At 38.5% G+C, this 12,326-nt stretch overlaps 1 protein-coding gene and 1 long non-coding RNA gene across 4 annotated transcripts in view; one reads left to right on the top strand and one right to left on the bottom strand.

Moving 5' to 3' along the window:
- Positions 1-12,326, bottom strand: part of LOC134212084 (aquaporin AQPAe.a) — a 241,859-nt gene that overhangs the window by 202,578 nt on the left and 26,955 nt on the right. For all 3 annotated transcript variants that reach the window (XM_062689601.1, XM_062689599.1, XM_062689600.1), the window contains exon 2: positions 3,724-4,065. In XM_062689601.1, the coding sequence (XP_062545585.1) occupies positions 3,724-3,739 (16 nt within the window). In that variant the 5' untranslated portion in view covers positions 3,740-4,065. The remainder of the gene's footprint in view (positions 1-3,723; positions 4,066-12,326) is intronic.
- Positions 3,999-4,966, top strand: LOC134212085 (uncharacterized). Its single transcript, XR_009979190.1, has 3 exons — positions 3,999-4,137; positions 4,402-4,533; positions 4,604-4,966. It is a non-coding gene; the product is annotated as an uncharacterized LOC134212085 (long non-coding RNA).

The following is a 12,326-nucleotide window of genomic DNA, read 5'->3' as shown; positions in this document are numbered from 1 at the left end:
TCGCAAATTACTGAATGATCGTTAACATCCTTGAGTGAAGTAAGACCAGAATTCGTATAGAATAATAGTGGTTAAAAGCTGTCATACTCTATCACAGCATTTATTAACCGATCATTGCTGCCAAATCTCGTCAAAGTTCTCTAAACGGACTAGAAAAAGCATGTTTGATATGTAAGCCAAGACCTCTTCCGGTGCCTCTATAGAACTCTGAAACATGATAATTCAATGTGGTACTTCGACGTGAATGGAAGCTGCGGCTTTTTCTAGCTGCTAGCAAAGCTACCAATTGCTTTTTTAAAGTGAATCCTATGCAATTTGTAGATGGCTCATAGTTGTACTTGCTTCACCCACAAATTTACTCAACATGGCGCTTCTCGAGCAACTTGAAAATCGTATTAACAATTCCGAAACATCAAATATTTTTCTTTATTAAAGTGTTTTAAAAGTTCAAAAATTCAATATTTTATCTTCGTCGTTACCGAAAACCAAAAAAATATGCACTCAGCTTGTAAGATTCATTTTTTCTCTGGTGTATTTTTCTTTGATGTTTTCTTTGGTTCACGAGATGTTATTCGATATGCCGCGCTCACTATTGAAAGTCGTACGTATTCTGTGGAATTTTGTGAAAGTGCAATGATAAAGAGTTTTTCCTTACCGTCATCCTTGGAGTCATTACCAGCCCGATGATCCTTTTGCGGGGAAATCTCAGAATTTGATAAAGCTCCGTCATTTCAACTGTTACGACATCTGAAGAAGAGCTAACCTGTTATATGCTATAATGCTAAACAACTACACTACTTTGAACAAATCTTGAAGCTGTTGGTTTTTTCTACCAATTTCTTCCGTACTCCAAGTTTGATCTTTACTTCTGATGCTCGAATACATTTGTGAATACAAATCGAATACAATAATGAAAAAATAAATATGACACAAACTTTAATCAGAATAAATCTAAACGAACAATTTCCCAAGGTTTGGCTCATATTCAGAATGTTTGGCATTCAAGAAAGAATCTACAGCCTGCACGTGAATTCAGCTATCATTCTTGAAGATATACGGCTTTTAGCCATACAAAGACATACCTATAAATCAGTTTAGTGAATTTAGTTAGTTGTAAAAATGTATAATTGTAATAAAGGCAACAAATGCAAACTGGTTGAAAACAACTTGGACCACTTTTTGGACGGCTTTAAAGTTATTTTGCGTATATTATTGAGATAAAATATAGATTTTTTTTTAAATTGCTTAATTAAAAACTTCAAATCAAGATTTCACGGGATTCCTCCTAGGGATTTTTCTAAAAATTGGTCCAGGGGACATTTTTATTTTATAATAACGGTCTACCGGCGCACCGTGGCAGCGGTACTCTATCAGCCAGGGTTGTGCTGAATCATTCTCATACAATAATTATTGGAATTATCATAGCGATAACTTTTCAAATCTTGCAATCAATTAATAATAAACACAAAACAATCATTTTAATATAAACCTAACTAATACCAATTTAATGTCAACAATGAAGTTCAATCGGATGTTTGGCATTGTGTTTTGGTGTTTTGTAGGAAAATAAGTTCAAAAGTAGCAATGCTTCGAATCGAGATACAATTATCGAACGAGTTTTTATCAAATGATGATTTGGATACGTTATCGCTTGAGAGTGTTGTTCATCCTCGTTTATTTGAAAATATTATTTTCTTCATCCTTTACAAATGTTGGTCTAAAAATTATATATGTACATCACCAGGGTTCGTAATGCTCACTCAACCTCAGGATCACAGGATAAACAACGAAAACAGATTCAGCCTGGGCTTGAAAAATGCTTGCTTTGGTCTCATCGAACAGAAAAGTAGAAAACCTATACATTACATACAGCTACGTAGTTCAACGTCACCTTTGCGTACAACCCGATTGGGCTGCACCTTTGAGTGTTTACTTCTGATTTACCTCCAGGGTGTCAAAAATCTTTGTTTGCAGATGACATGGGCGAAGCCATCGTGTTTGGATATTTTCTCCACTTATTTGCGAAAATGGAAAATTTCCCCGAATGCTTCCAAAACTTAGCTTATAATTTTCCCACATAAGCCGAAAGCTTCTTATTTGAAACCTTCTTGCAGACATATTGTCACTACGAATGGGGTTCCAATTAATTGGTCTAGCGAAGCCAAATATTCAGGACTTCTGCTAGATCCAAAATTTACTTTTAAAAGTCACATTGAAGGCATTCAAGCCAAATGTAATAAATAAATTAAGTGTATATATCCGTTAATAAACAGAAAATCAAAACTTTGTGTTAAGAACAAACTTTTGATTTACAAACAAATTTCTAGACCAGCCATGTTGTATGCTGTGCCAATATGGACTAGTTGCTGCAATACCAGAAAAAAGGCACTTTAGAGGGTTCAAAATAAAATTTTGAAAATGATTCTGAAGTGCCTCCGTGGTATAGTACCAATGAACAATGAACATAGAATTTTTAATATTGAGACATTGCAACAAATGTTCAACAAAATAAATTCCAATTTTAGACAAAAATCATTGCAATCTTCTATTGCAACGTTTATCTCCTTGCACACTTAGTATAAATTAGGTTAAGTTTAGTTTAAGTTGAAAACATTGCAATTCTTACATGGGTCAACTCAACCAGAGGAAAAATCCTAACTGCCAGAGGCAATTTAAATGTATTAATAATAACTTAAAATGTAACATAGCAAATAAAGATGATAGTGTTAAGAAAACACGGAACACCTAGTCTAAGAGATGAGTGCATGTATTAGATAATTAGCAGATAAAATTAGTGAGAAAAAAACTCTACCAACCGGTTCACACTGCATCCCTGTTTCATTTTTTTTACGATTTCAAAAAACTGTTACATGTATTGAGAAAAATCTAAATCTCAAAACTCATGAACAGGGTTTGGATCCAAAGGAGAATGAGAAAATCTCTTACTTATCATGTCTGTATACACTCTCGATAGGTAGCATACCGTGAGAGACGTTTTTCGGTAGCTGTTACGATCAGTACTGGAATTTCTCATTTTCAATTAGAGATGTTACGCGATGTTAACATATCTGCCCCTTTCAATACCTATAGAAACCCGGTCAATTAAAGGAATATGATAATTTTATCGACTAGTCACTATCCTTGCATATATCTATTAAAATCCATGATCAAAGAACCCACGATTCTTTCATTTGGTCGGTTGGAAATAGAAAAAGGCGCTTTGCTCTCTGTCTTATGACGATCACGACTTATTCCAGTACTGGTTACGATAATGAACTAATTCGGGGGGCTACAACCCATGATAAATTTCTTTCAATAAGCCCCAATTGCAATAGATACTTTTGTGCGAATGTAAAAAATAAATTACTCCCAAATTGGTTTCAAACCAATGGAGTTTTTCATGCAAAATCGAATTATTTCACTCATTTGCCGAAAAATAAATTCGTCTCGAAAAGACTTTCGGGGCCCAATTTACCATTTACACATACAAAAATTTCAAACGAGTGAGTTGAATGTGCATGCTTCTTTAAGAAGATAAGCGTGTTTCAACTCGCGCTTGATTTGAAGCATCTATAAGTTTTAACTATATGTTTGAACGCCTTTTTTAGAGAGTAGAACGGAAATTCTTTAGAGTAACGTCAAACTTTAAAAAATCAGGTAATATAATCAATCACACGTTCACACTTCGTACTGTCTGCACTGCATGCATGAATGGGCACTCACCTGCACTCTCGGTCATTTTATTGGATCGTGAATCACCTCTCCTTGACTAAACCCTTGCAAAATACAGCACTAGGCACGAAGCAAACGTTTTCCGGCACTAATCAGGCGTGAAAAGTAATTTTCCGCTATTGCACTTTTTTTCTTTTCAGCACCAAAACCACACAACAATACCAAACTGCTTATCTATCCACTCTTTTCTATATTGCTCGCATGGATCGGATTGTCACGTCGTCTCGCCGAGATGAGGTGTTTCTTTTCACTTTTCTTCGCGGCGACGGCTTCAAAGCAGACTTTCTGCGGTCTTCGATAACGGGACACTGGCTTGGGGATCACACCGGTTTCCTATGAAGGGGAAAATGAGAAGCAAAATTATAAACAATCATCTACTTGTGGAAAGGTATTCACTAGCGTCAGGTAAGTAAATTGAAATAATAGCACAGAAACCAGTAATCGAGATAACCACCCAGTACACGAGCCTCCGGCTTTAGTCAACAGGAGGCTTAATATACGTTGCAAATCTATCTTCATGATATGGCTGTTTGAACAGCTTATTTTCTTGCGCGATACCCGCTTCTCCACGTTGGATTTAACTTCAGCGTGTGTATATACGTTAACGTGAAATGCAAACATTAATTAAACAACTTGTACCGGATGGATTATTCCGATTTCTATATGCAGCTTGCTCCCCAACTGGCGAGCCAGCCAGCAGATGGACGAATGAGAAAGATTTTGATTCGGCAATTCTTCAACCTGAAAGTCGTCGTCTGATCAATATGCGAATTGCGGTGGAAATTGCCCTTGCGATTATGGGTAGGTATCATGATCAGTGCATCAGCTATAATAGCGACGGAACGCAGCACCTGCAAAAATAGATAAATAGTTGTTCAAATTTTACAGCCAGTGACCGCCCGTAACTGTTGGAATGACGGCAGTACTGATAAGATTACCATCTCGGCTGCCGGGAAGAAACGAACAGTGAAGTGCTTAGATTGCAGAAGATGATTAGCTGTATTTGACGGTAATGTAGGGCATGTTGTGTAATATTTAAAGGGCGTTCAAGTGGATTTGGATTAAAAATTAAACACTTATAGGATTAGTCATATGTCATAAGTATCTCCTACCAACTTGGATGATGCCGTTGATATCATAACGTTGCATATTGTGAAAGCTTTTGCAAATGCTTGCCCTTTACGCTCTGGGAAAACCTAGAGGAAACTCATGGTGGAATTCCAATTTAGCTAAGCTCAGGACGCCGTGTGCACGGAATTGGAACACACGTCGTGTATAAGGGACGGACCCTTTCAATTTGGCTCGAAAGGCCTACAAGAAGGCTCTTAAAGAATCCCCACGTCAAATTGCATCACGGAAACAAAGCTGAAGAAAATTACCGAGTTGACTGATGCTTTTAAAACTTTCAGACAATAAAATATAACCAGTAAGGCGTATTTATTTACATTTAATTTCAATGCCATAATCGTACGCCAGTTCATTTATTAGCTTACATCTAAACTGATAACACTGAATCAACTATTTGACGCCACAGTACACGGTTCGAGGCTACATCTCTCCATCCTCAGTTGCTCCCCTCGCTCACCAAGTCGTTCAGCATCTGGTCAGCCCACCTCGCTCGCTGCGATCCACGCCTTTTTGTACCTGCCTGATCGAACGCGAACACCATCTTTGCAAGGTTGCTGTTTGGCATTCTCACAACATGCCCTGCCCATCGTACCATCGTACCGTGGTTCATTCTGCGTTGCCACACACCGTTCTTTTGCACACCGACAAAGACGGTCCTAAGCACGCATCTCTCGAATATCCCGAATGTTTGCAAGTCCTCCTCGAGCATGGCAAGTTCCATGTCCATAGAGGGCCATCGGTTTTATGAGCGTTTGTTGCATTTGGTGCAGGAGTGAATCTTTTTTGACCGTAGTTTCTTCTGGAGCGAGTATTTCACGACCAACATTATTATCAGCCATTAGCAAGGATTCAAGGTAAACGAATTGCTTTAGGTAGATCTCTCCGTTTACAGTCCCGGTATACACGAACGCTGCACTCCGTTTGCCACATGAACAGATCGCTTGTCAAATCATGTATTTGGTGGAAGCTTCAAATCTTTCTGCTTCCGTACACCTTCTGGAATATCAAACCTGTGCTGATGCTAGGCGGTGAAGAACAATAGCCCCGGAAGCTGGAGGTCCGCCTTGTGACACGTCTCACCATCAATGAAGAGACAATGAAGCTTCATCAGTATCTGGGTGTACGTACAGTTTCCAGGCCCGTAACTTTATTACCGTATTTTGCCGTTCATCATAATTCGGAACCTTCTGCACTTTGTACACATGCAGTCCCTCCCGATCATTGGCTCTCTGAACGAAATATTTGGATGGATAAAAGGTTTTGGTCACATCCCTGACCTAAGCATTTGGATTCCGTTCAAACGCTTTTACGACACGCTTCTCATCCTGATCGCTAATAGAACATTCATTCTGCATTTCCCCTTCCGTTCGATGCTCAGGGTTTCAGAGTAACGTTCAATCACACGACTCACCGTTGACTGCTCGATCCCCAGTTGTTTTCGGATATCCTGATGAGAGAGTTGAGGATTTTTGAGGTGCTTGTGCAAAATCAATTTGCGACGTTGCTTTTCGAGTGACGCCTTTTTTTTTCCAATTTTCGAAAAACTGACAGCGATAAAAATGCAGTGTAAGCAATGCACTATACTCAACTACTCAAACTGCATGAGCATGAGCATGAGCATGATGACCGTGCATTTCGTAGTTGCTACTCCGTGATTGACCAGAACAATCGCAATTGCACAAGGAACCAATGGATGGAAGCATGGGATTTGCTCTCCAACCTCAATGTGCACAGTCCGAGAGCTCTAGTATTTTAAATGGTCGATAACGGCGCTGGCCACGTCCTCACGGTCTATCGGGGATGGGAAGGAATTGATGATGCAATCACTCGCCCACTGCAAGCCGAGAACACCTCTGCACTCGCCACGAGTTCATGCGGAATTTTATTGGAATCTGGGGGCTAGGTTCTGTGGCAGAGGTTCGTCTTGGTTAACGGGTTGCCAATATGATAGTAATGAAAGGGTGAAGGTATAGTATATTCTAATTAGATGCCGAATTGAGAATTTTGCTCATTTCGAATTCTAACAGTTACCTGCTAGAACTAGTCAAGTTGTAGGTATAGGGGATAGAAGTTGGAAACGGTATGAAAGCCCATTTCCAGTTCTAGCGATTGCTAGAACATGAGAAATAAATAGAAAGATACAAAGTAGGACGAATGGTACGAAAGTAGGAAGAATGGTAAGCAATGCACTATACTCAACTACTCAAACTAAGGATAATCAAAACGGGGTAATTTCAAAATTTAGCCGTTTTGATTATCCTAAGACTGAGAAAGCCATACCCATAGGGGTCGTACACATATTACGTAAGCACTTATGGGGGTTTTTAGTTTTCTTTTGCACCTTATAAATTAAAAATCGTTTGTGTGGAAAAAATCTTACATGGGGATGGGAGGAGAGGGGATGAAAAACCCAGAAAAATTGCTTGTGTAATAAATGTACTACACCAGAAAAAAAAAATAATTCCAGTCGATTAACAACAAACTCTAAACTAAAATTATCAAGATAAAATACTCAATGGGTAATGTTCTACAGCGTTGTTTCCGTAATGCAATTTGAAATGGAACACCCTTTACAGCTGATAAAACTTATGTACAAATTGACGATGGTATTTGTCGGCTCTTTCAGCTTTTATGATAAGCAAAAACTGGTTTTGCGTCAACTAACCGACGTTTCGGTGTTTATTACACCTTCTTCAGGGATTCAGAGGCTGTTGTAGAAGAAGGTGTAATAAACACCGAAACGTCGGATAGTTGACGCAAAATCCGTTTTAGCTTATCATAAAGACTGTAGGATCCGAAAAATACCGTCGTCAGTAATCAATCACTGTCGAAAGCAACAATCAACTTATGTACAAATGTATCCAATTTAAGTGAAGCCAGTCAGTCAAATAAAATTCTTGCGAGATCTAGGAATCTCCAAGTTTGCGGAATTCGCAAGCCAAAAGACGACTACACTTCTTCTAAGGAAGAATCGTTAGAGCACTTATTTAATACGCACTTCCCTGGTTGTGTGGACGCCTTCGGATGGTTCTGATACCTTCGGATGTTTCTGATACCTTCTCATGTAGCTATGGATCTTGAGCTCATGCTCGTGGAATTATAACTACTGAATCAATTTTTAATGGGCAGTTTTGCTCCCAACAAATCTGGAATTTATCCCGTACTTCAGAGAACAAAACGTCGAAAGGGACAAAAAGAACAAAATGTCTAAAAGGATTTCCTTCTCCATTCTTCCTTCTTCCTTTCTCCTTTCTTCTTCCTTCTCCCTTTTTCCTTTTTCATTACCTTTATTATTTCCTACATTCGTTTTTCATCCTTATTCCTGCTTCCTTCTTTCTTCTTCCCTCTTCCCTCTTTCTTCTTCCTTATTCCTTCTTCCTTCTTCCTTCTTCCATCTTCCTTCTTTCTTCCTTCTTCCTTCTTTCTTCTTCCTTCTTCCTTCTTCCTTCTTCCTTCTTTCTTCATCCTTCTTCCTTCTTCATTCCTCCTTTTCCTTCTTTTTTCTTTCTTCTTTCTTCTTTATTATTTTACCTTTTATGCCTTTCAACATTTTGTCCTTTCGACCTACTGTTCCTTTCGACGTTTTTGTCTTCACGTCCTTTTAGTCCTTTTGACCTTTTGTCCTTTCGAAGCTTTGTCTTTAGAATTTTAGTCCTTTCGCCCTTTTGTCTTTTGACCTTTTTGGTACAGATTCCTGTAAAGTTTATCCCAGAAATAGGACGTACTTCGTATGAAGAAGAATTTTAAACCCAACAATCTAACTTAATTTCTTCTGAAATGCTTAGAACGTATTATCGACACTTAAATCAAAGTAACTGATCAGGGAAAGTATGTCGGACTAATTCTTGTTTCAACGCTTCCCTGGACACCTAAATTTTGAATCAAAAAGGCGTATATGACTTCGGTCATTCGTACTCTAGAAAAACTTGGGGTCTTAAGCCTAAATATATCAAATGGATTTACACCATAGTTGTACTAGACGAGCTCGGTGGTCTAGTGGCTACCGCTTCTGCCTTATAAGCAGGCAGGAGGTCGTGAGTTCAATTCCAGGCTTGTCCCTTTCCTACTTTGTATTTCTATCTTAGTTCGTTCTTTGTTTCACGTTCTACCAAAACGATTCCTACTGTTATAACCTTCCACAAGAACAATTCCAAAACCTCCCGTGGCACCTATGAGAGCTCGTAGAGTTCTCTGCATCTTTCTTAAGTAGGTGTCCAACTAACAATCCTTCGCTTCCTCAGCATTCGTAAGGACGTGGCCAAGACAGATCGCGACTATTGAAGAGTGCATTGCTTCCATCTAAGGGAAGATCCATAAAGTACGTTACGCAAAATTTGGCGATATTCAACCCCCTCCCCCCTTTCGTTCCAGTTTTTGTAACAAATCCTTAAAAATTCTGTATGGATCGTCACGCTGCTCAGGACCCCCCTCCCCCTAGAGGCGTGACGTACTTTGTGGATGGCCCCTAAGAGATAAGGATTAATCCCAAATCAATATCTGTGGTAACGGAAGAAAGTGAGCTACTCTCATACAATAATTCGGGTTTGTACCACCTGCGAATTTGTGCGAATTGCTCAATGCTAGTGCACCCAACCAGCGGATGGCAGATTTTAATACAGTTCTGCATAAGAACCTTACAGAAACTGTATAATAATTGAGCATATACAATTTTTGGAAGAATGTAATACAATCGTTGTATTGAAATTATACAGATTTGTATTATTTTAATACAAGTTCTGTATAAAAATCTTACAGATTTGTATATGCCACGTTTTTATACAATAATTGTAAGATCTGTTTTTTGAGTGTGCTAATACTAAGGGATTTACCCCACAGTTGTACTACCGATTTTGGCTCATGAATGTTTTGTGTGGTGACAAAAGGGTAAAGTGACGACAATTAAATCCAAACTAGGCCAACTTCAAAGGTTGTGCCTAGTAGCAATGACTGGTACGTTCTCTTCGGCTACTTCACAGGCCCACCGTTCAACCACCTTTTCTTACTATCTTCCTAAGTTAACGGATACCTCGTTATGTATTCTATGTGGATGTAGAAAACATGTTCTGTCTGAGTCTATCCCCTGGATTCTCCAGGTTCTTTGGTGGTTTAGTTTTTTTCATCAGCTTCAGCGGTTTCAGCTAACATATAACAATTAAGTACGGTATTTCTTGTTCAATCTACTGGCGTAAGACAAAGGGCACAAATGGCCGCTTGGTGCAACGATTATTGTGAAAAGGTTTCACGTGTCTTTGAAAGGAAAAATCCAGTGTTTTCTCTTAATACTGAATAAATCCGAACATTTAAAACAAAAAAACATTTTTTTGCCTTTCTCGTATACTAAGTATACGTAAAGGCTACTTGTTTGCTTCTGAAACAATTTTTTATAGGAGGCCAGGAGACCCACAGACCCATAACAATTGACTCAGCTAGATGAATTCAAGTGATGTCTGTGTGTGTGGGCTAGACAGATTCAAATTTTGGCTTTTTCGCTCCCCTGTGCTTAAACGATTACATTTGCTATTTTAACAATCATCCTAAATTTTTGCTAATCTGGTTGTAATTCGAGTGAGCACGCGCAATATGAAGTTTGTATGAAAATCAATATGAAAACAGTAACTTTTGGGCAAACCGTGCCACAACGCTTCCCATTAAGCTTTAAAAAACGTATGAATACATCGGCTACATAGCAAATTTAGCAAGGAAGTAGCTCATCTTTGTTGCGAAACGATTTGATGCTTACAAGGAAAGTTATTAAGGAAACACTGAATCGTGGGAAATTCAATTTAACACGAAAAAGAATTATATCAATATCAATAATAAGCATTTTTGTTTTCTATATTACTTTACTTACAAAAGTAGAATCGCTTCGCAACAACAATTGTATTTCAGCTTAGGAAGTGTTCTATGAAGTCGACGCGGTTATTATATTCAAATAGTTCATGGGCCACCTCACGGAACAATCTTTTACATCAATAGCGATTTACATAGTAATTTTCATACATACTTCAAATGACGTGTCAACGTGTGCACAATCAAATTACATCCAAATTAGCTAAAAATTTAGGAGGTTTATTTAAATAGCAAATGCAATCGTTTAAGCATCGGGGTGCAAAAAAGTCAAAATTTGAATCACTCTAGTGTGGGCGTATGTATGTACTGTGTATGTAATGTATAAATATGTGTGCAAAAAACTCACTCATTTTTTGGCGTTTATCCTTAACGAATTTCGACGTCCTGTCCCATTATTGTTTCCTATTGAAAATTGGCCATATTGTACGATGGGATCAAAAATTATGACCAAAATACGGTGTTTATCCCAAAAAACATTAAGAGTTTCACTCAAGTTTTTTTAGGATATCTTATACACGAGAAATACATAAACACCGCTAAATGGATTGATTAGAGTTTTCTTATACCGAACAAATAAAACGAAAAACTTTATTGTTTCATTCCTTCCTTGAAAACTTCTACAGTGTATTGTTATCGACTACTGCAAAACTAAACTAGCAAATTATTGTTCCAACTGTCAAAGAACATTTATTTAACACTAGCAGACCCGACGAACTTTGTTTCGCCTAAAATTGATTTATTCTTTGATTAGTTCTCGATCATATTTTTCCTTCCAATACCTCCACATTCCAGATTTGGTTCCATTTGCTGAAATTGATGAAATTGGTGTTTCATTTGTATGGGAGCCCCCCTTTCCAAAGAGGGAAGGGGTTTCGAACTATTTTAAGAACCTTCCCCGGCCCCAAAAACCTCTGCATACAAATTTTCACGCCGATCGGTTCAGTAGTTTCTGAGTCCATAAGGTTTAGACAGACAGAAATTCATTTAGAAGATATATAGATTAAAAAAGAAATCATATACAATTGTTAAATATATTTTCTCGGGAATGAAGATACACCACGTTAGGCATAAAAACGTTAAGCATAACAGACGGGCAAGTCAAGTTCCAGTAGGAAAATAACGCTAGGGATTTGCTCAATCATATATCTAATCAACCGCTCAAATGAAAATTTTACTAATTAAAAAAACAAACTTGCCACACAAGTGTCACTGCCAAAGTCGGCTCCCAATTTGGTAATTCGCGATATAACTCCTATTCTGAAAATAGACAGTGCAGTCAGTGCCACTGGTGGTGATCGCATTCTCTCAGCCCCACATAACATCAACGCTGACGATCATTGCACTCCATCGGTAGCCCGCGAGATAGCAGCACACGTTTGATAATCTTGAAACCATCGATCCTCCACCGCATCAACCCCAATGATCAACGATGGATGCCCTGATGGCTAGCTGCACGCTAGAGAAACTAGATTAGCGCACCGCAGCGCAGTTTTCTACATGGCCAGATCAGTGGCTTAGTAGACGCACTTGCTACAGACAGACGACTCACTTACCGTTCCACGAGCAAACGCACCGAAACCGGTCCGCGGTTCATTTGAAAGCACGACAGGACAACT

This window comes from Armigeres subalbatus, chromosome 2, assembly GCF_024139115.2.
Source record: "Armigeres subalbatus isolate Guangzhou_Male chromosome 2, GZ_Asu_2, whole genome shotgun sequence".
NCBI classification, from domain to species: Eukaryota; Metazoa; Arthropoda; class Insecta; order Diptera; family Culicidae; genus Armigeres; species Armigeres subalbatus.
Note: the sequence above shows the minus strand (reverse complement) of the source record. Positions and strands in the feature narration are given on the sequence as shown.